At 42.5% G+C, this 26177-nt stretch overlaps 2 protein-coding genes across 7 annotated transcripts in view; one reads left to right on the top strand and one right to left on the bottom strand.

Annotated features, from left to right (window-relative positions):
* Positions 1-18514, top strand: part of PFKFB1 (6-phosphofructo-2-kinase/fructose-2,6-biphosphatase 1) — a 136023-nt gene extending 117509 nt beyond the window's left edge. For 5 of the 6 annotated variants that reach the window (XM_027963337.2, XM_015104880.3, XM_060407821.1 and 2 more), the window contains 6 exons: positions 3573-3719; positions 9573-9677; positions 13812-13941; positions 16877-16939; positions 17778-17842; positions 18191-18514. In XM_027963337.2, the coding sequence (XP_027819138.1) occupies positions 3573-3719; positions 9573-9677; positions 13812-13941; positions 16877-16939; positions 17778-17842; positions 18191-18250 (570 nt within the window). In that variant the 3' untranslated portion in view covers positions 18251-18514. The remainder of the gene's footprint in view (positions 1-3572; positions 3720-9572; positions 9678-13811; positions 13942-16876; positions 16940-17777; positions 17843-18190) is intronic. The other variant, XM_012106622.4, reaches the window with a different exon arrangement.
* Positions 11216-26177, bottom strand: part of LOC106990669 (trophinin) — an 85534-nt gene continuing 70572 nt past the window's right edge. Inside the window, 2 exon segments of the mRNA XM_042242315.2 lie at positions 11216-24159; positions 24162-25002. Of these exon segments, the coding sequence (XP_042098249.1) occupies positions 23933-24159; positions 24162-25002 (1068 nt within the window). The 3' untranslated portion in view covers positions 11216-23932.

Raw genomic sequence — 26177 nt, 5'->3', positions numbered from 1 at the left:
GGCCACTCCTGCTCTTCCACCCCATTAGCCACTCAGTCTTGACCCATCTTTGTATGGCTTCCATGTGCCACCAGCAACTCTGATGCTTTGGTCCTGGCACACCAGGCCTTCCCAGACCACTTGCTCCTCCAACCCCATTAAAATAAGTACTGTCTCTCCTGCCTAACTGGTCCCCTCATTTTTCTCATAACTCTGTGTCTTCATTTGTGCAGTTTCTGCCATGGAGGCTGCCCTCCTCTGTCCTTTCTGTCAGCTGGTGACCATCCTTTGCACAGACAGCTGCCCTGAAGAGCCCCACACTTGAATCCATCTTTTCCTGCATTACTCAGGGCTGATGCTATGCTCCCAAACCCCCACTGCAGGTCATCATAGAGTTGACTCTTGTCCCCCACCAGTCACCACTTCTTTCCTGCCCTCCCTTCTCCACACTTTCCAGGACCCATCTCCTGCTCCACGGGCTGATCCAGAAAGCCCTCCCCTGCCCTCTCTTGCCCTCCCAGGCAGGTCGCTTGGGCTCCATACCCCCCAGTTCTGGCCCATCTCTGACCTTCATGGTGGGAGTCTCTTTTCTGAGTGAGTGAGTGAAAGTCGCTCAGTTGTGTCCAACTCTTTGAGACCCCACGGACTATACAGTCCATGGAATTCTCCAAGCCAGAATACTGGAGTGGGTAGCCTATCCCTTCTCCAGCGGATCTTCTTGACCCAGGAATTGAACTGGGGTCTCCTGCATTGCAGGCGGATTCTTTACAAACTGAGCTATCAGGGAAGCTGATGGTGGGAGTCTCTTCTTTCTAGTCAAGAATAATGACCTGCATGTTATACATGCTGCCCAAATAAAGAGACACATTTTCCTGCATTTGGCCCTCTCCCAGGGCTTGTTAAAGGGGCTTTCCGGGTGGCTAAGATGATAAAGAATTTGTCTGCAGTGCAGGAGACCCAGGTTCACTCCCTGGGTTGGGAAGATCCCCTGGAGAAGGGAATGGAAACCCACTCCAGTATTCTTGCCTGGAGAATTCCATGGACAGAGAAGCCTGGCTGGCTACAGTCCATGGCGTCACAGAGATGGACACAACTGAGTGACTAACATTTTCACTTTCACTAGGCTTGTTAACATAAGTATTGTTCTTGCTAGGAGGATGACTTGGGGTGGGATAAGAGGGAAATGAGGTGCAGGAGGGAAGGAGCTCCCTCTTTTATTGGACACCTCTGCACATTCATGGCACCATCTTCCACATGTGTGGCCTCATTTAATCTTCACAACTCTGTGGGGTTGGCATTACCATCATTGATTTATGGAAGAGGAGGCTGAGGCCCAGACAGGAACAGAAAGTGGCCTCTGGTCACGCATTCAGTAAAGGACAGAGCCAGAACTGAAAACCAGGCCTTCCTGCTTGCCCCTCAGCCTCCCCCACTGCAGAGCTGGCAGTGTTGCAGGCAAGTCATCATACAAGAAGCCTCAGTCCTTCTGGCTCCTTTTCTGTTACTTTCAGACTGGCAGTATCCTCTCAAGGTGGACTCTGCTGCTGCTGCTGCTGCTAAGTCGCTTCAGTCGTGTCCAACTCTGTGCGACCCCATAGACAGCAGCCCACCAGGCTCCCCTGTCCCTGGGATTCTCCAGGCAAGAACACTGGAGTGGGTTGCCATTTCCTTCTCCAGTGCATGAAAGTGAAAAGTGAAAGTGAAGTCGCTCAGTTGTGTCCAACTCTTAGCGACCCCATGGACTGCAGCCCACCAGGCTCCTCTGTCCATGGGATTTTCCAGGCAAAAGTACTGGAGTGGGGTGCTATCGCCTTCCCCGAAGGTGGACTCTGACTTCTGACTATTACCTCTCTCACTCCTCAGAGCAGAGTCAGAGGCCATAGAGATGCCATCCAAGCCTGTGGCACCACCTACAGCCAGAGGTCTCTTGGTTGGGGCTGTCCATGGCCTTGCCCATACAACTAAGCACCCAGTTTGGACACATGGCCATCTTCATACAACATGCCTCCTTAAACAGAAAGGTGTACATGTACATGCACGTGCCTGGCTCCAACTTTCATGCTAAAGAGCACAGTGCAACATGCATGGTTTCCAAAGTATTTTCCCATCAACTGTCATCCACAATCAAGCACAGTAGCTCTCACTATGTAGCAGAGAGTACTCTGGTGGCTCCCCGTCTACTATGTAATGTAACACTCAGAAAGACCAGGCTGAGTGAGCTAATGCTGTTTGCATGTTACAGTTAGGAAATACAAAGCCAGGGTGGGCCCAAGATATGCCCCAGGCCCCAAGGGACCCTGTGAGGGAGGTGAGGTAGATTAAACCCCATCACTTGTCTCCCAATCAGGACTCCTTCCACCAGAGCACACTGACTGTTGACTCATAATCCATAATTAGAATGTGTGGACACAATGCCTGTATTTGTACATAAAAACATGTGCCTGTATCTGTACATTTGTGCAGATGTTCCTCACACATCATCTGTGAATAAAAACATGCTTATCTGCAGAAGAAGAGTGAATCAGTTGCTCATATGCACTTCCACAAACCTAAGTGGTTCTTTTTGGTGCTGTCACTGTTTCCCTCACTGGATAGGCTGTGTCTTCATATATATATACATATATATATATATTTACTTATTTTAATTGGAGGCTACTTTGCAATATTGTATTGGTTTTGCCATACATCAACATGAATCCACCATGGGTGTACATGTGTTCCCCATCCTGAACCCCCCTCCCATCTCCCTCCCCATACCATCCCTCTGTGTAATCCCAGTGCACCAGGCTGTGTCTTGAGAACTTGCCACCCCAGCACCCAGCACATGGCCACACATACTCAGTAAATATTTGAATGCCCTTAGAATCTTAGTACCAGGTCCCCTGCTCAAGCAATGACCTTTCACAAGGTCAAAGAGAAATGTCCCCCACATCCCACCCACATACACTTCCAGACCACACTCAGAGTACCCAGAATCCTAGAATTTCCTGCCCAGAGTCTGCTTCCAGTAGCTATATGGAGCCTGTCCCAGAGTCTGTTCACGTGAGAACAGGACATGTCACAAAATTTTTCACACCTAGGAAAAGGAATGGCCAAGGGGTCACTGTTTGTATGTCATGGGGATTGGTGGAGATAGGGTATAGACAGAATTTGTTCCTGAGACTGGATTATCCATAAGCATATACTTAAGATGCCTAGGAGTACAGGATGGAGCAGAAATGGGAAAAGAAGAGAGGTGAACTATAAGTGGAGTGCTTCCATTTGTACTTTTGTCCCAGGCCCACAAATGTTAGAAGTGAGCTGTTTGAATGAATGAATAACCAAGTAGGAGGTTCTATGAACAAGCTTCAGTGAACACAACACACACATATGCACATATACACATATAAATACACATATTCTTTTCTATTCCCTTGGCCCTTAGTCATGTGGGCAAGAATATGATTTTTGTAAATTGGAAACATTTAAACTCTACTCCTCGTTCATTATCACTCCATTATTTGTGGTAGATCTAAATTTATTCTCATGGCGACTTTGTCTTCTTTCATCTCTCTTTCTCCCATCCTCTCCTCCTTTGCACCCCCACTCCTCAGTATGCCTATGCCCTGGCCAATTTCATTCAGTCCCAGGGTATCAGCTCACTGAAGGTGTGGACGAGCCACATGAAGAGGACTATCCAGACAGCTGAAGCCTTAGGCGTTCCCTATGAGCAATGGAAGGCCCTGAATGAGATTGATGCGGTGAGATGGAGGGGGATGGATTCCCTGGTGGGTGGTGACTCTAGACTTATCCCCTGGGTTGCCTTTGCTCTGGCTCATATGCAGAACCTAATTAATTCAACAAACTTTTCTTGCGCTAAACACTGTTCTGTGCCTTGGGGATCCAGTGAAGTCCAGAATAGACAAGGTCTTCACTCTCATGGAGCCCGAAGTTAGACAGTGAATAAGACATTGCATTGCATGCAACAAAAGTTTGTGAGAGGGGAAATACAAGGATCTATAGAGTCCCAGAAGGTGAGGATATTCTTGACAAGACAGTGGTAGATTTAGAAGGAAAATTTCCTAGAAGCAGGCAAAATGGACTGGGGTAAGGGAATAATTTTAGTTCAAGGAATAGGGAACAGTTCACGTGAAAGCCCAAAGGTGATAATAGAGCATGGCATGTTCAGGGAACTGAGGGAAAATAGCAGAGAGTCTGAGATAGTGATTGTAAGGTCTGGAGAGAAGGGAGATGAGGTTGGAAAAGAAGAGAGTTTATAGGGCTTTATAGTCCATATTGAGGGATTTGGATGGTACCCTAAAAATGGGAAAACATTGATGTGGTCTAAGTCAAGAAGGAGTGGGCTACCATGTGCAAAATAGATGACTAGTGGGAAGCTGCTGTATAGTACAGGAAACTCAGATTGGTCCCCTGTGATAAACTAGAGGAAGTGGGTGGGGGATGGGAAGGAGGCTCAAGAGGGAGGGGATATATGTATACTTAAAGCTGATTCACTTTGTTGTATAGCAGAAGTCAATACAACATTGTAAAACAATTATCTTCCAACTAAAAATTATTTTAAAAAAAATTTACCTCCCTCGCCAAAAGGAGGAGTGGGCTGAATGTGACTCACATTTTCTTAAAGACCATGCTGTGAAGACTCCACCCATGACTCCATCATGATCATGTCTGGAGACTAGGTGGGAAGGGGCCAGAATGAGAATGCATACCAGTATGGAGATGACTGCATTAGTCTAGGCAAGAAGTGAGGGTGTGATGAACCAGATGTGTATTGGAGATGAAATGAAGAAGGAAAAACTTAGTGAATATTTCATCTGACCCTCATGACATCGCAGTCTCTCTTCAGAGTCAGGTTTTTCTATGAGCTCTTTAAGAAGATATTTCCTCTCCATTGTCTCACCTGCACTCTAGACACATTTACATCAGGTAGCAGCCCACAGATTATGATTGTTAAATACTAAAGTAAAAGCTTCACCACAGATGTAGATAACTTCTGTGTAGGTAGGTTAACCTGATTGCCTGCTAGATAAATAAAGGAAGTATGTGTGTGCATACATAATAACATATATATTCAACTATAGATGTATAGAGACACACGTATTTAGAAAAGGGATATACAACATTGTTATACATATCACATATATTATTATAAAATACATGTGAGACAACTTTCCATCATAATAGTTCAGTTATTGTTTGTTTCTGGCACATATGTGGTATAAGCATTTATTGGATCCCTACTCCATTTCAGACTCTAGAATGGTGCTAGAGAGAGAAATTGGTTTCTGTCTTCATTGAAGTTTCAGAAAAACATAGGGTAGTCAGAGGAATACAAAACAGCATGTGTGGTGCAGACTCTGATAGACTAGAATGTGGGCACACAGATGCTGGGGCAAGGCATCTGACCCAGCCATGATCTGGATGCCTACTTAAAACCTGAGAGTTGAGTAACAGTGAGCCAAGTAGAGAGGATCAGGAATCATGCAGAGAAAGCAGCATAAGCAAAGAGGGAATTGTGTATGTGTATAGATCTACTAAGGTTATAGCAGTGGAGATGGAGAGAGAATAAAGAGGAATAAATTTGAGAGAAATTTAAGGATTAGAATCTCAGAAGTTAGCTATGAGAGATGGGTCAAGAAGGAGGAAGAATTTAGAATGATGTTTAAGTTTCTGGTTTATTTCCATTACCAATACTGTATTAATAATTATATATATATTAATCTAATAACATTAGATTAAATCGATCTATTTAAATTACTATATAATCTAAACAATATTAATTATAGTAATATATTCCATTGATTGTTTTTTAAATGTGTCTTGTACATTCTGTACTAGTCTTTTTTACATATATTATCTCTAATATTCAAAATACTGTTGTGAGATAGTTATAATTACCCTCATTTTGCAGATGAGGAAAATAAAATTCAAAGAAGTTAGGTGATTTTCTTTAAGTCAGTAAAGAATTAGTGGTCACTTCCACAGGCAACAGATTCCCAGCATGCCTCAGAATAGAAAGTCAAAGCCAATCTGGAAGGACTTTGTGGATATAGAGTGCACTTTCTCCCATGGGCAGTGTCAGATGCAGGTTTGGCACTGCCTATCTTCTTGTAGGTTGGGGCAGGGGTGAACCTAACTCCTAAGGAAAGCCTGGTTGGTAGCTCAAAAGACAACCAGAGCCCATTGCTTCACTACAGGAAGGTCTAATTGGAATCTATCAGACTAGAAGGGAATCTTATAAACTCAACATCGATCCCACCTCTACCAACAGACACCTCACTTCTGTGGATTTCTTAGTGAAAACTCATTCTTTAAGAGCCCTTAACTCCTTCTTTGGGTGAGGAGAGTGTATATCCCCAAGGACCACTGTGAAACTGAGGAATTTGCTAATTCTTGCCTTCTGAGAGAGGTCTGTGGATACCTATTTCTTTATCTGTCAGAGGTCCTGGAGAAGAAGTGTAGGCAGGAGGGATGGGAAATGTGATAACATTGAAAAGCCCTGTTTCAGATATGTACCTACACATGCACTTGTGTACACAGTCACAGACATCCACCACAGGTATGTTTACACTCACAGATATACATTTCACAGACACATAGACCAACTAGTCAAACACAGGTTTCCTCTCAGACATATCTACCAATCATATGTGCACCATTCATGCACACACACACACACACACACACACACACACACTACAGACAGACACACCTAGAGGTACATATCACATTCACTGTAGATACACATGCAATCTTTGCATATATTTACATCACATAGACACATAGAGGCATACCATGGACACACTACCAGTACAGACATACAGCCTCAACCATATTACCAAAGATTCACACAGACCTCAGACATAGGCACATAGATACTCACACATATATTTATAGATATGCACATTTCAGAGACACACACACTACAGACACACTGAGACTCACATGAAAAGACAGACCACAAAGACACCTATGCACACACATTCTTAGATGATAAGACATCCTTTATATACATACACATACTCACACTTATATATATACTTACATATATATGCTGACACAAATGCACAACCAATAGCATAGGACCTTAAACATGCCAAAAATACACATCATGAGCAAGCTACACACACACACAAACACAGTCACAAATTCTTAAACCCACAAATTTATAAAAATACACATATATGTACAATGTACACCTATAAACCTGTTAGGATAATCATAGAGAAACACCACAGATACCCACCATGCACTCAGCCTGAACACACCTATGCACATGCACTCATTCTCACATCCGCACAGCTACATATCTTGTGCACACATATACACATACACCAGACAACAAATAGAATGTATTGTCTCCTTCCATAGGAGCAGTAAAGTGAAGTAGTGAAAGTGTTAGTTGCTCAGTTGTGTCCAACTCTTTGCAACTCCATGGACTATAGCCCACCAGGAGGAAGAGGTGGCAAGTATACAAAGAAGAACTATACAAAAAAGGTCTTAATGATGCAGATAACCACAATGATGTGGTCACTCACCTAGAGCCAGACATCCTGGAGTGTGAAGTCAAGTGGGCCTTAGGAAACATCACTACCAACAAATCTAGTGGAGGGGATGGAATTCCAGTTGAGCTATTTCAAATCCTAAAAGATGATGCTGTTAAAGTGCTGCACTCAGTATGTCAGCAAATTTGGAAAATTCAGCAGTAGCCACAGGATTGGAAAAGGTCAGTTTTCATTCCAATCTCAAGAAAGGGCAATACCAAAGGAACTACCATACAATTGCGCTCATGTCACATGTTAGCAGGGTAATGCTCAAAATCCTTCAAGCTGGACTTCAACAGTATGTGAATCGAGAACTTCCAGATGTACAACCTGGGTTTAGAATGGGCAGAGAAACCAGAGATCATATTGCCGACATCTGTTGGACTGTAGAAAAAGCAAGGGAATTCCAGAAAAACATCTATTTCTGCTTCATTGACTATGCAAAAGCCTTTGACTGTGGATCACAACAAACTGTGGAAAATTCTTCAAGAGACGGGAATATCAGACCACCTACTTGTCTCTTGAGAAACCTGTATGAATGCCAAGAAACAATAGTTAGAACTGGACATGGAGCAATGGAATGGTTCAAAATTGGGAAAAGAGTACGTCAAGGCTGTATATTGTTACCCTGCTTCTTTAACTTATATGCAGAGTACACCATGCAAAATGCCAGGCTGGATGAAGCACAAGCTGGAATCAAGATTGCTGGGAGAAATATCAACAATCTCAGATATGCAGATGATACCACTCTGAGAGTTGGACTGTGAAGAAGGCTGAGCACCAAAGAATTGATGCTTTTGAACTGTGGTGTTGGAGAAGACTCATGAGAGTCCCTTGGACTGCAAGGAGATCCAACCAGTCCATTCTGAAGGAGATCGACCCTGGGATTTCTTTGGAAGGAATGATGCTAAAGCTGAAGCTCCAGTACTTTGGCCACCTCATGCGAAGAGTTGACTCATTGGAAAAGACTCTGATGCTGGGAGGGATTGGGGGCAGATGGAGAAAGGGACAACCTAGGATGAGATGGCTGGATGGCATCATGGACTTGATGGATGTGAGTCTGAGTGAACTCCGGGAGTTGGTGATGAACAGGGAGGCCTGGCATGCTGCGATTCATGGGATCGCAGAGTCGGACACGACTGAGCGACTGAACTGAACTGAATGACAGAAAGAGGAACTAAAGAGCCTCTTGAGGAGGGTTAAAGAGAAAGGTGAAAAAGCTGGCTTAAAATTCAGCATTCAAAAATTAAGATCATGGCATCTGGTCCCGTCACTTCATGGAAAATGGATGAGAAAAGGTGGAAAGAGTGACAGACTTTATTTTCTTGGGCTTCAAAATCACTGTAGACAGTGACTGCAGCCACGAAATTAAAAGACACTTGCTCCTTGGAAGAAAAGTTATGACAAACATAGACAGTGTATTAAAAACCAGGCATCACTTTGCCAACAAAGTGCATATAGTCAAAGCTATGGTTCTTCCAGTAGTCATGTATGGATGTGAAAGAAGACTGAGTGCTGAAGAACTGATGCTTTCAAATTGTGGTGCTGGAGATGACTCTTGAAAATCTCTTGGAAAGCAAGGAGATCTAACCAGTCAATCCTAAAGGAAATCAGTCCTGAATATTCATTGGAAGGACTGATGCTGAAGCTGAAGCTCCAATACTTTTGGCCACCTGATTTGAAGAGCTGACTCATTGGAAAACACTCTGATGTTGGGAAGGATTGAGGGCAGGAGGAGCAGGGGTTGATTGGTGGGGTGATGAGATGGTTGAATAGCATCATCAAGTCAGTGGACTTGAGTTTGAGCAAACTCCAGAAGATAGTGAACAACAGGGAAGCCTGGTGTGCTGCAGTTCATGGAGTTGCAAATAGTTGGACTCGACTAGTGACTGAACAACAACAAGACAGCAGACCCAAACCTAGAGGTGTGTTAGCAGAAACCCAGGTGCTTGTGTGCTAATGTTCCACAATCATTGGCCTCAGAACTATGGTAAAGGCTATGGAGATTTCAATTTGTGAAAACTTTTGTCCCCAAATAATTTTTCTCAGGGTGTCTGTGAGGAGATGACCTATGAAGAAATCCAAGAACACTACCCCGAAGAATTTGCACTGCGAGACCAAGATAAATACCGCTACCGCTATCCTAAGGGAGAGGTAAGATTTGGAGGGGTGGCCAGACTCTTAGGACTCCTCCCCGGTATCTTTATTCCAACTACCAGGAGTCCATATTTCCCCAGACAGCTTTAAAAACAGGGTAAAGCAAATTTTGCAGCATCTTCCATACCACAAAGCACATGATTATCTGGCCCTTGGCTCTCTCATTCTTGGCTATAAGCAACATATTCCTCTTTTTAAAGGCTGTACATTTGCCTGTTTATTTCCTTCTTTCAGGAAGGCTCACTTTATCCTAGACTTTGTCTTTAATATTCTTTCACTAATGGCATCTGAAATATTTTAATGTACTTTAATTTTCTTGCACTTTATTGCCAAGTTGCCTAAAGTTCCAGCCTTTCTGGACTGTGGATTGGAGTCCCAAGTAACAATGGCTAATGGTTTAACCAACTCTTCTGCCACCATATGAGCCTGATTATTAGTTCCTTATTCCCATGTGGTGGTGAATCCTCATTGCTTTCAACCAAGCCTCCATTTACCCTGTTCCACATGTTAGAATATTTATTAGTCATGCTCCATTTCTGATACAGGTTCCTGGGGAAAATTGTCAGAAAGCAGAATATTAGAGAAGAAGAAATGATAGATATCCTGTGTTACAAAGCACTTTAACATTTGTATTTTCATCTTCAGAAATGACATTATGAAGTCAGTGACTGTGCCCTCATTTTCCTTTTTATATTTTAAGGCTATATTATTGGAGGCATACAAATTTAAGGCAGTTATATCTCCTTAGTAAATTGTGTATTTTATTATACAGTGAGCAAGCCTCTTTCCCCCTCTAATAATGCTTCTTTTATATATTAAAATTTTGCCTGCTCAGTATTTGGTTAGTTATTTACTTTCAATTTCTCTGTGTAGTTTTGTTTTGTTTCCTATAGACATCATAGAGCTGGGTTTTGTTGGTTTTAATAAACACTGGAAATATATGACTTTTGAATGGCAAGTTTGGTATACTTTTAATTACCGACATGTAAATTTACTTCTATTCTCTTATTTTGAGCTCTCTAGGCTTGGTTACTTTTTGTCTTCTCCTCCCTTCTTTAGAATTGATAAAATTTTACATCTATGTTTGAGTTATGCAATCTCTTTCTATGCTTTTAGAGTTACTCTTAACATTTTAATATGTATGACTGACAAAAACTAAAAATCAATATCTCTACCTGCCTCCTAAATCAATATAAAAACTTTATAACTCTGGTCACTCCTTCTCTTATATTGTTTGTTGTTTTTTATTTTACTTACTTCAAACTTGTGTCTTATTCCCCAAATGAATTATTATTGTTAGTATTAAATTTATTATTGTAAGCACAGCTTACTCAGTGAGTGTTAATTGAATGAATGCTTGCTGAAGCACTTCAATTTATACCAGTCTATCAGAATACATCACTATTTGTCCCTATAATGCCAACATATTGTATTTTGGGGTTAAATTGACATTACCAAAGTAAAATTATTATGAATTCTAGATAAAATAGAATTACTTCCAAACAATTAATAAACTTTGTACCCACATAGATGGATTTTTTCTTTTTAAAAAATTTTATTGGATTATAGTTGATTTACAATGCTGTATCACATATACATATACTTATTCTTTTTTGGGCTCTTTTCGCATATAGTTTATTACATAATATTGAAAAGTTCCTTGTGTTATTCAACTGGCTGTTACTGATTATCTGTCTTATATATAATTGTGTGTGTCTATTAATCCCAAGTGCCTGATTTATCCCCCCTCCCACATTTTTCCTTTGGTAACCATAAGCTTGTTTTCGATATCTGTAAGTCTGTTTCTGTTTTCTAAATAAGATTATTTATATCATTTTCTAATTAGATTCCACATATGTGTGATGTCATAAGATATTTGTCTTCTTCTGTCTGACTTCAGATAATCTCTAGGTTCATCCATGTTGCTGCAAATGGCCTTATTTCATTCTTTTGATGGCTGAGTAATATTCCATTATATGTGTTAATTAATATATACACAATGAAATTTATATGTATGCAATGGAACATATTAATATTCAGTTCATCTGTTTATAGACATTTAGGTTCTTCTTCTCCATCCATTCGTGTTGATAGATATTTAGGTTGCTTCCATGTCTTAGTTTTTTTAAATAGAGCTACAAAGAACATTGGAGTGCATGTATCTTTTTGAATTATGGTTTTCTCCAGATAAATGACTAGGAGTGGTATTGCTGGGTCACATGATAGTTCTATTTTTAGTTTTTTAAGGAACCCCATCCCCATTCTGTTCTCCTAGATGGATTTTATATAGTAGAAATTGGGGGAAATCACTTACTTAATTAAAATATAATTTTTACTAGCTAAAAAAAATTGTATATAGTCAGTGTTTATTTAGATTAAACCACATATTTACCAATTCCTTTGATCATTCTTTCATGTTACATCTCAGGTTTTCCTTCTGAGTTAAATGTCTATCTTTTTTTAGAATTTTCTTTGGGAGGATCTGTTGGTAGTAGACTCACCTTTCCTTTTGTTTAAAAATGTCTTTTGGAGGGGTGGTCCTCAATCCTAAATGGTACTTTGGCAAGGTATAAAACACTAGGAAGAAAATTTTCTCTCTGTAGTTATCATCCCCACTGTCTTCTGGTTTCTAACATGTCTAAGAAGTTTCCTACAAGTCTAATTGTTATTTCTTTTCTCTCTGGCTGCTTTTAGGGTCTTTGGATCTCTATTGCTTTTAAGTTTCACTCTGATATGTCTAAATGTTTATTTCTTTTAATTTATCTTGCTCAGAATTAATTGGAATTCCTGAATCTGAGAGCTGAGATTCTTCATCAATTCTAGAAAATTCCCAGGCATTATATCTTTAGCTATTCCTTTCTCATATTTTCTTTATTATCTCCTTCTAGAAATTCAACTAGATATGTGTTAGTTTTACCTCTATGTTTCATGTCTCCAAACTTCTTATTTTTGATCTCTTTGCTACATTCTGAGTAATTTCTTCAGCTCTGTTTTCCAAAATATTTTATTTAATGCTCTGCATACTCTATCCATTGAGTTTTCCATTTTAATGAATATATTCTTCATTTATAAAAATTCTACTTAATTTTTTTTCAAATCTGGATCTTATATTCAATAGCATCTTATTTCTTCCTTGTATTTTTGAGTAAATCTTTTACTTTTCTAAAAATCTCGAGAATATTTATTTTATATTGTGGATCCTTTATCTTAAGTTGTTAGAGTTCTTGTTGTTTCTGTTTATTTTTATTATAGCTTATTTTCTGTGTCTGTTATATGAGCCTCAGTTTGACAAAAATTTATCTGTAGGAAATCCATGCAGCCTCAGTTGAGAGAATCTAGAGAGAATTTACATTTGCTTCTTCCAGACACTACTGGAAGCAAATGACTTGAAATCACTTTTTATTAAACTCTCAGCTTAGCATTTTCTGAAACACATGGATAATATAATTCAGAACCACAAATCTATTTAACAATACGTTTGGGGTTATACATTCTTAGTGGAGGCTTTTCCTAATTTTTTCCACCTAAGTCAGGCAGAGACACATTTTCTTATTGTTTCCCTTTGCCTGTGGATATATTTTTTAGCTTATAATTTTATTGAGGATGTAGTCCTTTGAAGGTCTCAGATTTATCTGAGAGTCTCATTCCCAAATCCCTACCCTATACACACCTAAGGCTTCATCTCATAATTCTATTATGTTTTAAAAGCTCAAGACTCTTGGATACTGTGATTGGCAGATGCCCTCATGGGAATTATGGCTTCTATATCCATTTATCACTCTTTTTCCCAAGTTTTCCTTCATTTGGGAACCCTATATTCATAATGTTTTGTTTTCTTGAAAGATCAGCAATGCAAACATTTATTTTATCCAGCTTTTCTAGGGATTTTTTTTTAATGGAAAGTTTTATTATTGTTATTGTTATCTACTCCATTATATTGATTACCCCATTTAATAGATAAAAAGTAAGGCCCTAGGAAGGAAGGAAGTGAGTTGCCCAAGGTCATACTGCTGACCAACAACTGAACTAGCACCAAAATCAAGTTTTCCTGATTCCTGGTCTAGAGTTCTTCTCCTCAGGGCAAATGTGCCTCATCTCCCCTTCTTACCCAAATGTTTCTCTCCTTTTCAGTCTTATGAGGATCTGGTCCAGCGTCTGGAGCCAGTTATAATGGAGCTAGAACGGCAAGAAAATGTATTGGTGATCTGCCACCAGGCTGTCATGCGGTGCCTCCTGGCCTACTTTCTGGACAAAAGCTCAGGTACCACTTTTCTCTCTGGTCCTGGCATGGGAGCTGCATGTAAGTTGAGACTCTGACACCAGAAACTGGTGGTTTATATCTTAATAGTTAAGAGTACAGTATTTAGAACAAGGGTACATGAGTCCAATTTCTTACTCTGTCTCGTGATACCTTTGGGAAATTACTTTAACCTCTCCCCAGTGGCTCAGTGGTAAAGAATCTGCCTACAGTGCAGAATCCACAGGAGACATGGGCTTGATCCCTGGGTCAGCAAGATCCGCTGGAGGAGTACACGGGCAACCCACTCCAGTATTCTTGCTTGGAGAATCCCATGGATGGAGGAGCCTGACAGGCAACAGTCCATGGGGTCGCAAAGAGTCAGACACAACTAAAGCGACTTAGCAGGCAGCAGGCTCTGTTCTCAGTTTCCTCATCTGTAAAACAGAGAGAATGATGAAGTTTAAATAAATTAACATATTTATAGAGCTTAGAACAGTTCATGATACAAAGTATGGGCCATATAAGTATTAGCTGTTACTATTAATATCAGTGTTATTATGAGTTAACATTTTCAAAGCCAACCTTTACAGTCTTTTTCAACCTGAGAAAGCTGAGCCAGTATTTCTCAAAGGCATACTGTCATCAGGTGGAATGGGACCTCTTGTGACTTTCTTTTTTAACTTTTTGGCCACATCGTGCATGTGGCATGGAGGATCTTATTTCCCTGACCAGGGATCCAACACGCCCCTGCAATGGAAGCACGGGAATCTTAATCACTGGACCACCAGGGAAGTCCCTAGTGTCTTGATTTTGATTATAGGTTTCTGTCTTTGCTCTAGGGATGATTTCTCCAAAACAGCAGTGTTTTCATTTTTAAACAATAATTTATTTTTATTAAAAAATCTGGAAATTTTTATTTATGGAGTATCTACACACTGATTACAAATTGCAAGCTAGGGCAGCTGGCCTGGCAAAGGATTATCATGTCACCTCCAAGTGTGAAAGTCTATTTCTGACATGGAGGCTGAAGTGTTGGCATCTCCAGGATACTGGAGTAAGGATGTGTGGGAACAGTGCAAAGTCATATTTGAAGTACACAATGTCCTGCAGACTTGTATCTTTTCTATGAAGCTAGCTTTCAAACAAAGGGCTCTTATAATATGGAGTCATCTAGAATTGGAACCAGGGGGACTTGAGAACTTGACATTGGACAAGTAATTTCCTTTGGTTGGTCCTCAATCTCCTCAACGGAAAAAAGGTGACAGGGGATGGGGTGGTGCTGCTAGATTTCTGATGCTGTTCACATCTCTACTGCTCAGTACTATTTTTGAGACTGTGAGGCTGGCCCTGTAACCCTGACTGTGCAGAAGAGGAAATGGAGGCTCTGAGAGATGAAGTGACTTGACCAAGATCACAGGGCTCAGTGGGGCAGAGAGAGGCACTAATCTCAGGTGCATTCTAGAGACACCTTATCTCAGACACATGTGGGGTTCATGGGAAGCACATGCATCTCCCATTTGCACACTGCTTTACCCACATACTACCTGCTTTCATGAACAGGCCATGCCATCTTCTCACAGCTGTCCTAAGAGCTGGGCTAGGCAGGACTGGGCACATGCTGAGGTAAGGAAACTGAAACTCAGGAAGATGCTGTGACTGAGAACTCAGATCCATAGGACCTTACAGCTGGGTCCAATCCTGTGCTATAAGAGATAAGATCTTTGAGGACCAGAGAAATAAAAGGCAGGGTCGAGATCACTTGTGTAGGCAGTGGCAGAACTGGGTCAGAGACCTCAGGCAAGTTGCTTCCCTTCTCTGAATCTATTTTGTCATGCATGCAGTGAGGAACAGTAACTCCCATAGAGTGTTAGTGAGAACGAAGTGAGGTAGTGGACCAAAAGCACTGGACCCAGCACCTGAAGATGATTATGACAAAGGCAAGGAGGAGGAGCAGATTGGTTACCCAGGAAATCTTGTGTGTCAGGAGGCTGGGTGGGCCGTGGCAGGCCTGAAAAGCCTAGCATGACCCTCAGGGGCAGGGAGGCCATGATGGGTGGGTTCTGGTTCAATGAAGGGAGATGGAAAGCTGAATATGTTTCCTGGGTGATCAGGAGGGTGGGTGTTTACAGAGAGGAATGAGAGATGGGAGTGTCACCACACAGCACTGTGCATCCCTCAAAGGCAGTGACAGCAGACTGCAGTGGTCAGAGCACACATTTGGGCTCAAAGCATCCTGGGTTCCAGTCCCAGCACTGCCACATTCTTGCTGTGGGACTCAGGGCAAGTGTCTTCCCTCTCAGAGCATCAGGGTCCTCATCCATGGAATGTGGCTGGTCTTCTGCTCCCTTGAGGATATCTGGTGATTGCCATCAAGGCCATGCAAGTCATTGCATGCAAATCATCAGGAACTGAACACAAGTGAATCAGTGAATGCTTGTCCATCAACAAGTGTCCAAGGAGTCAAAGGGCACAGACCTGGGCTGGGGAGAAACCTGCAAGAGCTGCCAAGGTGCATGCACACCTCAGCCAAGACCCCAGCACATAGTAGGGCCTCAGAAAACACTGGCTGAGACATGTTGTGACCTTTGGGGTGAGAGACCCCATGGAAGGACTGAGTGAGGGTGGGAGGGAGGCTTGTCTTGGTCTCATGTCTGCCCTGCAGTTGAGGAAGTCGGCCACCTCCACAGTGCCAATCGTTGGTTTCTGGGGATCCAGGGTTTGTCCCCTATCCCCAGGACCTGCCATCCTCCTTGTTGCTGAGGCCTCTCTGCTCTCTTCCTCCCTCCCCACTGGGCTCTCAGCACTGCCCCCTGAAGAGTGTGGGGGAGCAGGACCCAGGTAAAGATATCCATGGGGAAGGGGGTGGAAGGGAAGAGTGCTTTAAGCCTGGAGCCCCGGAGAGGTGGTGACATCCCTAGCATCCTGCCTCTGAAAGCTGCTCTCTCCTCCTTTCCAGATGAGTTGCCTTATCTCAAGTGCCCTCTGCACACAGTGCTCAAACTTACACCTGTGGCTTATGGTGAGTGCCCCCACCGTCATCTGCAGAAAAGTATATAGACACTATGAGCATGCCTGCAGTACCTACCATTTGTCCAGCAAAGTCCTAAGAGAAATTCCCTGGGTAGATAGTTAGATGTCTTGGTAGAGGCAGGACTGGTGGTAGCAAGATGACAATGAGGGAAGGACTTAGGTAGCCTCTAAATCTGGGATGTGGCCCCAGCTTTCTCTGTCTCTACAAGAGCACCAATCATATAGCACAAACCTGTAGAAGAGAGGGTCCCCAGGGACCAGAGAAAGGGGGATTTCCACAGGTTTGGGGCCTCCTATGCCAGCTCCAAACCCCAATGATACCACCCTCTTCTTTCTTGAGGCTCCCCAGAATTACCTTGTGGCCTTCCACGCCTCTGATCTTGCAGTAACCACATAGTTCTCAAAATAAACTTTACCTGGAGTTGGTTGCCCCAAGGTAGTGGCCCCAAGATTCTTTTAACATTTCAGCACCTAACATAGCTGGGAGGCTCCACAGAGCGCCATCCTTATCACACAGATTAGGTTTCTGTCTCACAGAAAAGAGCTGGGGGTGGGGCAGAGATCATCTCTTCTTAATTCTCATTCCCATTGACAAGGGAGGCTCAGAGAACACTGAGACTATTAGGGGCAGAGCCTGCCTCTTAGGCCTGATGTCTTCCCCAGACACCACACAGCTGGTCTAAATTCCCCTCCATAAAGGGCAGCTATAATCCACACACAACATGGAGCTGGGGGTGTGGGTGCTTATGGGGAGAGGGAATGATACCTCAGGGGAGACCTGTGCTTACCTGGGTGGCTTATGGATGGACGGGTTGTTCTTTTCCGAGGCTGCAAGGTGGAGTCCATCTACCTGAATGTGGAGGCTGTAAACACACATCGAGAGAAGCCTGAGGTAGGTGAGGGACTCTGTGGCTCAAGCTGGGGTGTTGTGAAAGCACCTTCCCCTGCAGAAAGGCAGCCCCAGTCCCACAGAGCTTGGGTGTTTCCACCAACATGTAGAAAAACCAGCACCCAGAAATGTAGGAACTGCAGACCAGACTCGAGATACCATAGAGAAGCAGGGCTAGAGCAACCCTGCCTAAAAGGACTCTGGCTGAGGTTCCCCCAGGCTTGCCTAAGGAAAGAGTCAGGATCCAGGACTGGCTGAAAGAGGAGAGCCTGGCATTGAGAAGAGGCAGGGAAGGGTGGGAGCTCCAGACTACTGGTTCCTTCCTACTAATACTAGATTCTTTCCTCTCAGAATGTGGACATCACCCGGGAACCTGAAGAAGCCCTGGACACTGTTCCTGCCCACTACTGAGCCTTTTCTTAGACATCAAACTGCCTCTGTCCTTTCTTGGGTTCACCTTTAGGAGCTGCTATTATTTCTCTTTTCTTACACTGAGAACACTCTGAACTTGGCCTCACTGGAAGAGACCCACTTCCAGTAAAGAAACTTTCATCAGCTCCAAAATAGGCCTTGATTTCTAGCTATAAACAAGGAACTATCCAGCTCAAGATGAAACTTGTTCCTTCTTAATTCTTATTCCCTGATCAATAAAGACTTCCCTTACTACCTACAAAAGGAGAAAGGAGGTCATTGTGAGGTTTCTCCTACAAGATTTTCTTAAGATCCTGACCTTATGAAATGGCTCTGGTGCTGTAGGGGTATGGGCTCAGTGAGAATTTCCTGGATAAAGGGGCTCTGGAGAAGCATCTTCAAATGTGAAGGTGGAGCACCCATGTGAGTGCCTATGGCCTTGTTCCTTGGTGAGCAACATGACTCATGTACAAGAAGAATCTGTACTTAGACCACAGTTCTCCTTTCTTCTCCAACTTGTTGCCATCCTGATTGATTTCACCGTCCATATAAATGATCCAAATACCCTGGTCACCTGGTGCCCTGCCCCCTCAACTTCAGTGATCATCTTCACTTCAGTCATTCACTCCATGGACCTTGGCTGGCATCATCTAGACTTCTCCCCAGTTTGGCTTCTTAAATACAAGCATCTCACTATCTGACCACTGGCCCCCTATTCCTTATAACTCTCTGTGTCATCCTCCCACACAGCAGGTATGTATGTAGTATTTCTTGAATGAACAATATTTACCCTTGCACTGCATTGAGTATAAGTCCTTTGATTCCTTCAGTATCTCCCCATCCATCAGTCCTCTCCCTTTTCATTTTTCTTCCATCCCTGGCCATTTTGGATCCTACTTTCTGTCTCCAGCCAATCTCCATGCAGCTACTATGGGCAGGTACCAGCAACTCAGTTGTGAAGATACAGACTCATACACCCCCTGCCTTTTTTTTTTTACCTTTTTTTCCTCTTATCACAACCACCAGCAAGACCCAAAACCTTGTATAATCCACACCATTTTTTAAATCGGGATCTATTACAGGGTTGATGATCACTGCTTGAAGAAAATCTACATTTATCTTCTTCCACTGCCACCATTAAATTCTGTTCAAAGTCAGGGCCACTCTCTATTCTCTGGTATTCTATCCATCCCATCTTCTCCAGGATAAGTTGATTCAGTCAGTTCTTGATTATTCCACATCTATATCCTGTCCTTCTTTATTGGCTTTTGCACTCATAATCTATGCAACATGCTTGGGTCTTTCTCCTATCCCAAGAAAATCCTCTGTTGTTGCCATGTCCACCTTTAGTTATGTCCCTCTCTATCTCTCCATTTTTAGCTATCTCAAAATGAAACTGTACTTAATCTCAAGAACCTGCTCCCTTTGCCTTCTGTTCCAGGCTTCCCCTTCTAGAGCTTGACTTAAGCTATTTTCTGCTGGTCTGCTATGCTTTCCCCAAGACTCTATCCCACTGAAGTCACACTTTCCTTTTAGTCTAAAGTGAGAGCCCACCTTCCCCAAAGAGCTAAGCTGATCTCTAGCTCTTCTAAACCCAAAATGTCACCCACATCAACCTAAGCACAATAAAATACAGAACAAACTGAAATTCATTTTGCAAATTTAAAGCAACTATGATACCAAATATGATAGGACACAAAAAGCAGAGTTGGCAAACAGATTATTTTCATAGCATGTCACCCTCAGCTGATTGGTGATATCTGCTAAGACTGCTGCATGGACAAAGATTCCAGGATGTACCTTGATTCCATGGGAAGGACCGCTGAAATTTATTAGCAGTATTCATAAAAATGAGATAAATATGGGCGCAGGAGGGCCGAGAGGAGCTACTCCATGTTCAAGGTGAGGAGGGGAGGCTGTGAGGAGATACCCCTCGTCCAAGGTAAGGAGCAGTGGCTGCACTTTGCTGGAGCAACTGTGAAGAGATACCCCACGCCCAAGGTAAGAGAAACCCAAGTAAGACGGTAGGTGTTGCGAGAGGCATCAGAAGGCAGACACACTGAAACCATAATCACAGAAAACTACTCAGTCTAATCACATGGACCACAGCCTTGTCTAACTCAATAAAACTAAGCCATGCCGTGTGGGGCCTCCCAAGATGGGCTGGTCATGGTGGAGAGGTCTGACAGAATGTGGTCCACTGGAGAAGGAAATGGCAAACCACTTCAGTATTCCTGCCTTGAGAACCCCATGAACAGTATGAAAAGACAAAATGATAGGATACTGAAAGAGGAATGCCCCAGGTCGGTAGGTGCCCAATATGCTACTGGAGATCAGTGGAGAAATAACTCCAGAAAGAATGAAGGGATGGAGTCAAAGAAAAACAATACCCAGTTGTGGATGTGACTGGTGATAGAAGCAAGGTCTGATGCTGTAAGAGCAATATTGCATAAGAATCTGGAATGTTAGGTCCATGAATCAAGGCAAATTGGAAGTAGTCAAACAGGAGATGGAAAGAATGAACATCAACATTCTAGGAATCAGTGAACTAAAATGGACTGGAATGGGTGAATTTAACTCAGATGACCATTATATCTACTAATGTGGGCAGGAATCCCTTAGAAGAAATGGAGTAGCCAGCATTGTCAACAAAAGAGTCTGAAATGCAGTATTTGCATGCAATCTCAAAAACGACAGAATTGTCTCTGTTTCCAAGGCAAATCATTCAATATCATGGTAATCCAAGCCTATGCCTCAACTGGTAATGCTGAAGGTTGAACGGTTCTATGAAGACCTACAGGACCTTTTAGAACTAACACCCAAAAAAGATGTCCTTTTCATTATAGGGGACTAGAATGCAAAAGGAGGAAGTCAAGAAACACCAGGAGGAACAAGTAAATTTGGCCTTGGAGTACAGAATGAAGCAGGGCAAAGGCTAATAGAGTTTTGCCAAGAGAATGAACTGGTCATAGCGAACACCCTCTTCCAACAACACGAGAGAAGTCTCTACACATGGACATCACCAGATGGTCAACACTGAAATCACATTGATTATATTCTTTGCAGCCAAAGATGGAGAAGCCTTATACAGTCAGCAAAAACAAGACTGGGAGCTGACTGTGGCTCAGATCATGAACTCCCTATTGCCAAATTCAGACATAAATTGAAGAAAGTAGGCAAAACCACTAGACCATTCAGGTATGACCTAAATAAAATCCCTTATGATTATACAGTGGAAGTGAGAAATAGATTTAAGGGCCTAGTTCTGATAGAGTGCCTGATGAACTATGGATGGAGCTTTGTGACATTGTACAGGAGACAGGGATCAAGACCATCTCCATGGAAAAGAAATGCAAAAAAATAAAATGGCTGTCTGGGGAGGCCTTACAAATAGCTGTGAAAAGAGAATCCAAAAGCAAAGGAGAAAAGGAAAGATATAAGCATCTGAATGCAGAGTTCCAAAGAATAGCAAGAAGAGATAAAAAAGCTTTCCTCAGCGATTAGTGCAAAGAAATAGAGGAAAACAACAGATTGGGAAAGACTAGAGATCTCTTCAAGAAAATTAGAGATACCAAGGGAACATTTCATGCAAAGGTGGGCTCCATAAAGGACAGAAATGGTATGGACCTAACAGAAGCAGAAGATATTAAGAAGAGGTGGCAAGAATGCACGGAAGAACTGTACAAAAAAGATCTTCATGACCCAGATAATCACGATGGTGTGATCACTCACCTAGTTCCAGACATCCTTGAATGAGAAGTCAAGTGGGCCTTAGAAGGCATCACTACAAACAAAACTAGTGGAGGTCATGGAATTCCAATTGAGCTATTTCAAATCCTAAAAGACGATGCTGTGAAAGTGCTGCACTCATTATGCCAGCAAATTTGGAAAATTCAGCAGTGGCCACAGACCTGGAAAAGGTCCATTTTCATTCCAATCCCAAAGAAAGGCAATGCCAAAGAATGCTCAAACTACTGCACAATTGCACTCATCTCACATGCTAGTAAAGTAATGCTCAAAATTCTCCAAGCCAGGCTTCAGCAATATGTGAACCGTGAACTTCCTGATGTTCAAGCTGGTTTTAGAAATACAGAGTGAAGTAAGCCAGAAAGAAAAACACCAATACAGTATACTGACACATATATATGGAATTTAGAAAGATGGTAATGAGGAACCTGTATGCAAGACAGCAAAAGAGACACAAATGTATAGAATGGACTTTTGGACTATGAGGGAGAGGGAGAGGGAGAGGGTGGGATGATTTGGGAGAATGGCATTGAAACATGTATACTATCATGTAAGAAACAAAGTGCCAGTCTATGTTCGATACAGGATACAGGATGCTTGGGGCTGGTGCATGGGGATGACCCAGAGAAATGATATGGGGTGGAAGGTGGGAGGGGGATTCAGGATTGGGAGCTTGTATACACCCATAGTGGATTCATGTCAATGTATGGCAAAACCAATACAGTACTGTAAAGTAAAATAAAGTAAAAACAAAAAAGAAAAAATAAAAAAAAGGCAGATGAACCAGAGATCAAATTGCCAACATCCCCAGGTTCATTGAAAAAGCAAGAGAGTTCCAGAAAAACATTTATTTCTGCTTTATTGACTATGCCAAAGTCTTTGACTGTGTGGATCACAAGAAACTGTGGAAAATTCTGAAAGAGGTGGAAATACCAGACCACCTGACCTGCCTCTTGAGAAATCTGTATGCAGGTCAGGAAGCAGCAGTTAGAACTGGACATGAAACAACAGACTGGTTCCAAATAGGAAAAGGAGTACATCAAGGCTGTATATTGTCACCCTGCTTATTTAACTTATATGCAGAGTACATCATGAGAAACCCTGGGCTGGAAGAAGCACAAGTTGCAATCAAGATTGCCGGGAAAAAGATCAATAACCTCAGATATGCAGATGACACCACCCTTATGGCAGAAAGTGAAGAGGAACTAAAAAGCCTCTTGATGAGAGTGAAAGAGGAGAGTGAAAACGCTGGCTTAAAGCTCAACATTCAGAAAATGAAGATCATGGCATCTGGTCCCATCACTTCATGGCAAATAGAATGGGAAACAATGGAAACAGTGGCAGACTTTATATTTTGGGGTTCCAAAATCACTGCAGATGGTGACTGCAGCCATGAAATTAAAAGACACTTACTCCTTGGAAGGAAAGTTATGACCAACCTAGACAGCTTATTAAAAAGCAGAGACATTATTTTGCCAACAAAGGTCCGTCTAGTCAAGGCTATGGTTTTTCCAGTAGTCATGTTTGGATGTGAGAATTGGAATGTGAAGAAGGCTGAGCACCGAAGAATTGAAGCTTTTGAACTGTGGTGTTGGAGAAGACTCTTGAGAGTCCCTTGGATTGCAATGAGATCCAATCAGTCCATTCTAAAGGAGATCCATCCTGGGTGTTCTTTGGAAGGATTGACGCTGAAGCTGAAACTCCAGTACTTTGGCCACCTCATTCAAAGAGTTGACTCATTGGAAAAGACCCTGATGCTGGGAGGGACTGTGGGCAGGAGAAGAGGATGACCAAGGATGAGATGGCTGGATGGACACCAACTCAATGGACATGAGTTTGGGTAAACTCCGGGAGTTGGTGATGGACAGGGAGGCCTGGTGTGCTGCGATTCATGGAATCACAAAGGGTTGGACACGACTGAGCAACTGAACTGAACTAAACACTGCTGAAGCCAGTGCTAATACTGACAGCACTGCTAAAACCAGCACTGGTGCTGTGTGTGCCTCCAAAGCCAAGATTGGTGCTGAGTGTATCACCAAAGTTAGTGCAACTGTTGAAAGAGCTGCTAAAGGAGACACTGGTACTGAGTACACCATCAAAACCAGTGCTGGTGCTAGAAGAGCCACCAAAGCAGATACTGGTTCTAAGTGTGCCACCAAACTAGCACTAGAACTGGGAGACCCACCAATGTAGCCACTAGTGCTGAGTGTGCCACCTAGGCGAGTGTTGGTGCTAAGTGCACCACTAAAGACTGCACTGGTGCCAAGTGTACTGCCAAGGTTGGTGCTCGTAATGAGTGCATCACTGAAACCAGCAGTGGTACTGAGTGTGCCTCCAAAACCAGAGCTGGCTCCACCATTGAAACTGGTATTGGTGTTGAGCAGGTCACTGAAACTACAGCTGACCTCATCACTGAAGTTGGCACTGGTGCAAGGTATGCCACCAAAGCTAATACTGGCTTCACTGCTGAAACTAGAGCTGGTGTTGGCTGTACCACTAAAGCTAATGCTGGCTCCACCACTGAAAGTGGAGCAAGTGCTGGGTGTGCCATCAAAGTAAATACTGGCCACACTGCTGAAGCTAGCACTGGTGCTGCATGTGCCACCAAAGCTAATACCAGCTTTGCCACCAAAGCCATTACCAGGGCTTGGTACACCACCTAAGCTAATACTAGAACCATCACTATAGCTAGCACTGGTGCTAGCTTCTCTGCTGAAGTCAATGCTGGCACTGGCGTTTGCATTTTCTTGGGCTCTGGCCTGAATTTCAAGTGAAAATCTGTTCCAGGTGTGAGCATCATCGCCTAACTCTTCCTTTGTTAGACAGTCGATATCCATGTCATCCCAATTCCAGGGCCCAGCCACAGCTTCCTCTTCAATCACCATTTGGGCTCTTGCCTCAGCCCTGGCCTCAGCCTCAACTATAGCCACAGCTGCAGCTTGGACTTGCATCTCCATTGCTTCCTGGTACTTCACGGCCCAGTCCTTGGGGTCTTTCTTTTGCACCTGAAATGAGAATTACAATCATTATAATAAAAAATAACATTTGTAATTATGTATTAAGTACATACCATGGGCTTTGTATAAAACTCAGAGTAGCATTTTAAAAAATTCTTAGTTGTTAGGGCTCTATCATGGGTCAATCCTGAGATCCAATTTCAGTTCTGATAATTCAGGTGCTATGTGACCTTGGACAAGCTACTTAATGTCACTGAGCCTAAATGTCTTCATCTCTGTCTTCATACTGACTCTCCTATCGCAAATGAACTGCAAGCTGCCCATCACTGTATACTGCTTTCCCCAGTCAGGGACATCTTGTACCCTTAATATGTCAAGTCAGGCAGCTCTCCTGTTACCTTGCATGATAAGAGATAAGGAGAAATGATAAAAGAGTAAGTATGTTATGGACTGAATGCTTTTGTCCCACCAAAATTAATATGTTGAAGCACCAACCTCGAATGTGACTATATCTGGAGGTAGAGCTTTTCTGGAAGTAAAGTTTAATGATGTCATAATGGTGGGTTCCTGATCCAATAAGATTAGTGTCCTTTTAAGAAGAGGCTTTCCCATTATACAGAGTGAAGTAAGTCAGAAAGAGAAGAACAAATATCATATATTAATGCATATATATGGGATCTAGAAACACAGCACTGATGAACCTATTTGCAGGGCAGCAATGGAGACAGACATAGAGAACAGGCTTATGGACATGGAAGGGGTGCAGGAAAGGAGAGAATGGGACAAATGGAAAGAGTAGCATAGAAACACATACAGTACCATATGTACAACAAATAGCCAGTGGGAATTTGCTGTATGATACAGGGAGCTAGACCTGGTGTTCTGTGAAAATCTAGAGGGCTGGGATTGGAGGGAGGTTCAAGAGTAAGGAAACATGTGTATACCTATAGCTGATTTATGTTAATAAATGCAGAAACCAACAAAATATTGTATGGCAATTATCCTCCAATTAAAAACAAATATTTATTTTAAAAAAGAACTCTCTTTCCACAATGAACACACGAACGCGTGAACTCTGCAAGCCAGGAGAGGTTTCATTAGAAACTAATGCTCCTGGACCTTGATCTAAGACTTCTAGCCTTCAGGACTATAATAAAATGTTTCTGGTTTTTGTTTTTGTTTTTGTTTTTGTTTTGTGTGTTTTTGTGTGTGTGTGTGTTTTT

The sequence above is a fragment of the Ovis aries genome, chromosome X (assembly GCF_016772045.2).
Source record: "Ovis aries strain OAR_USU_Benz2616 breed Rambouillet chromosome X, ARS-UI_Ramb_v3.0, whole genome shotgun sequence".
NCBI lineage: Eukaryota > Metazoa > Chordata > Mammalia > Artiodactyla > Bovidae > Ovis > Ovis aries.
This window is presented reverse-complemented; position numbering and strand designations above follow the sequence as displayed.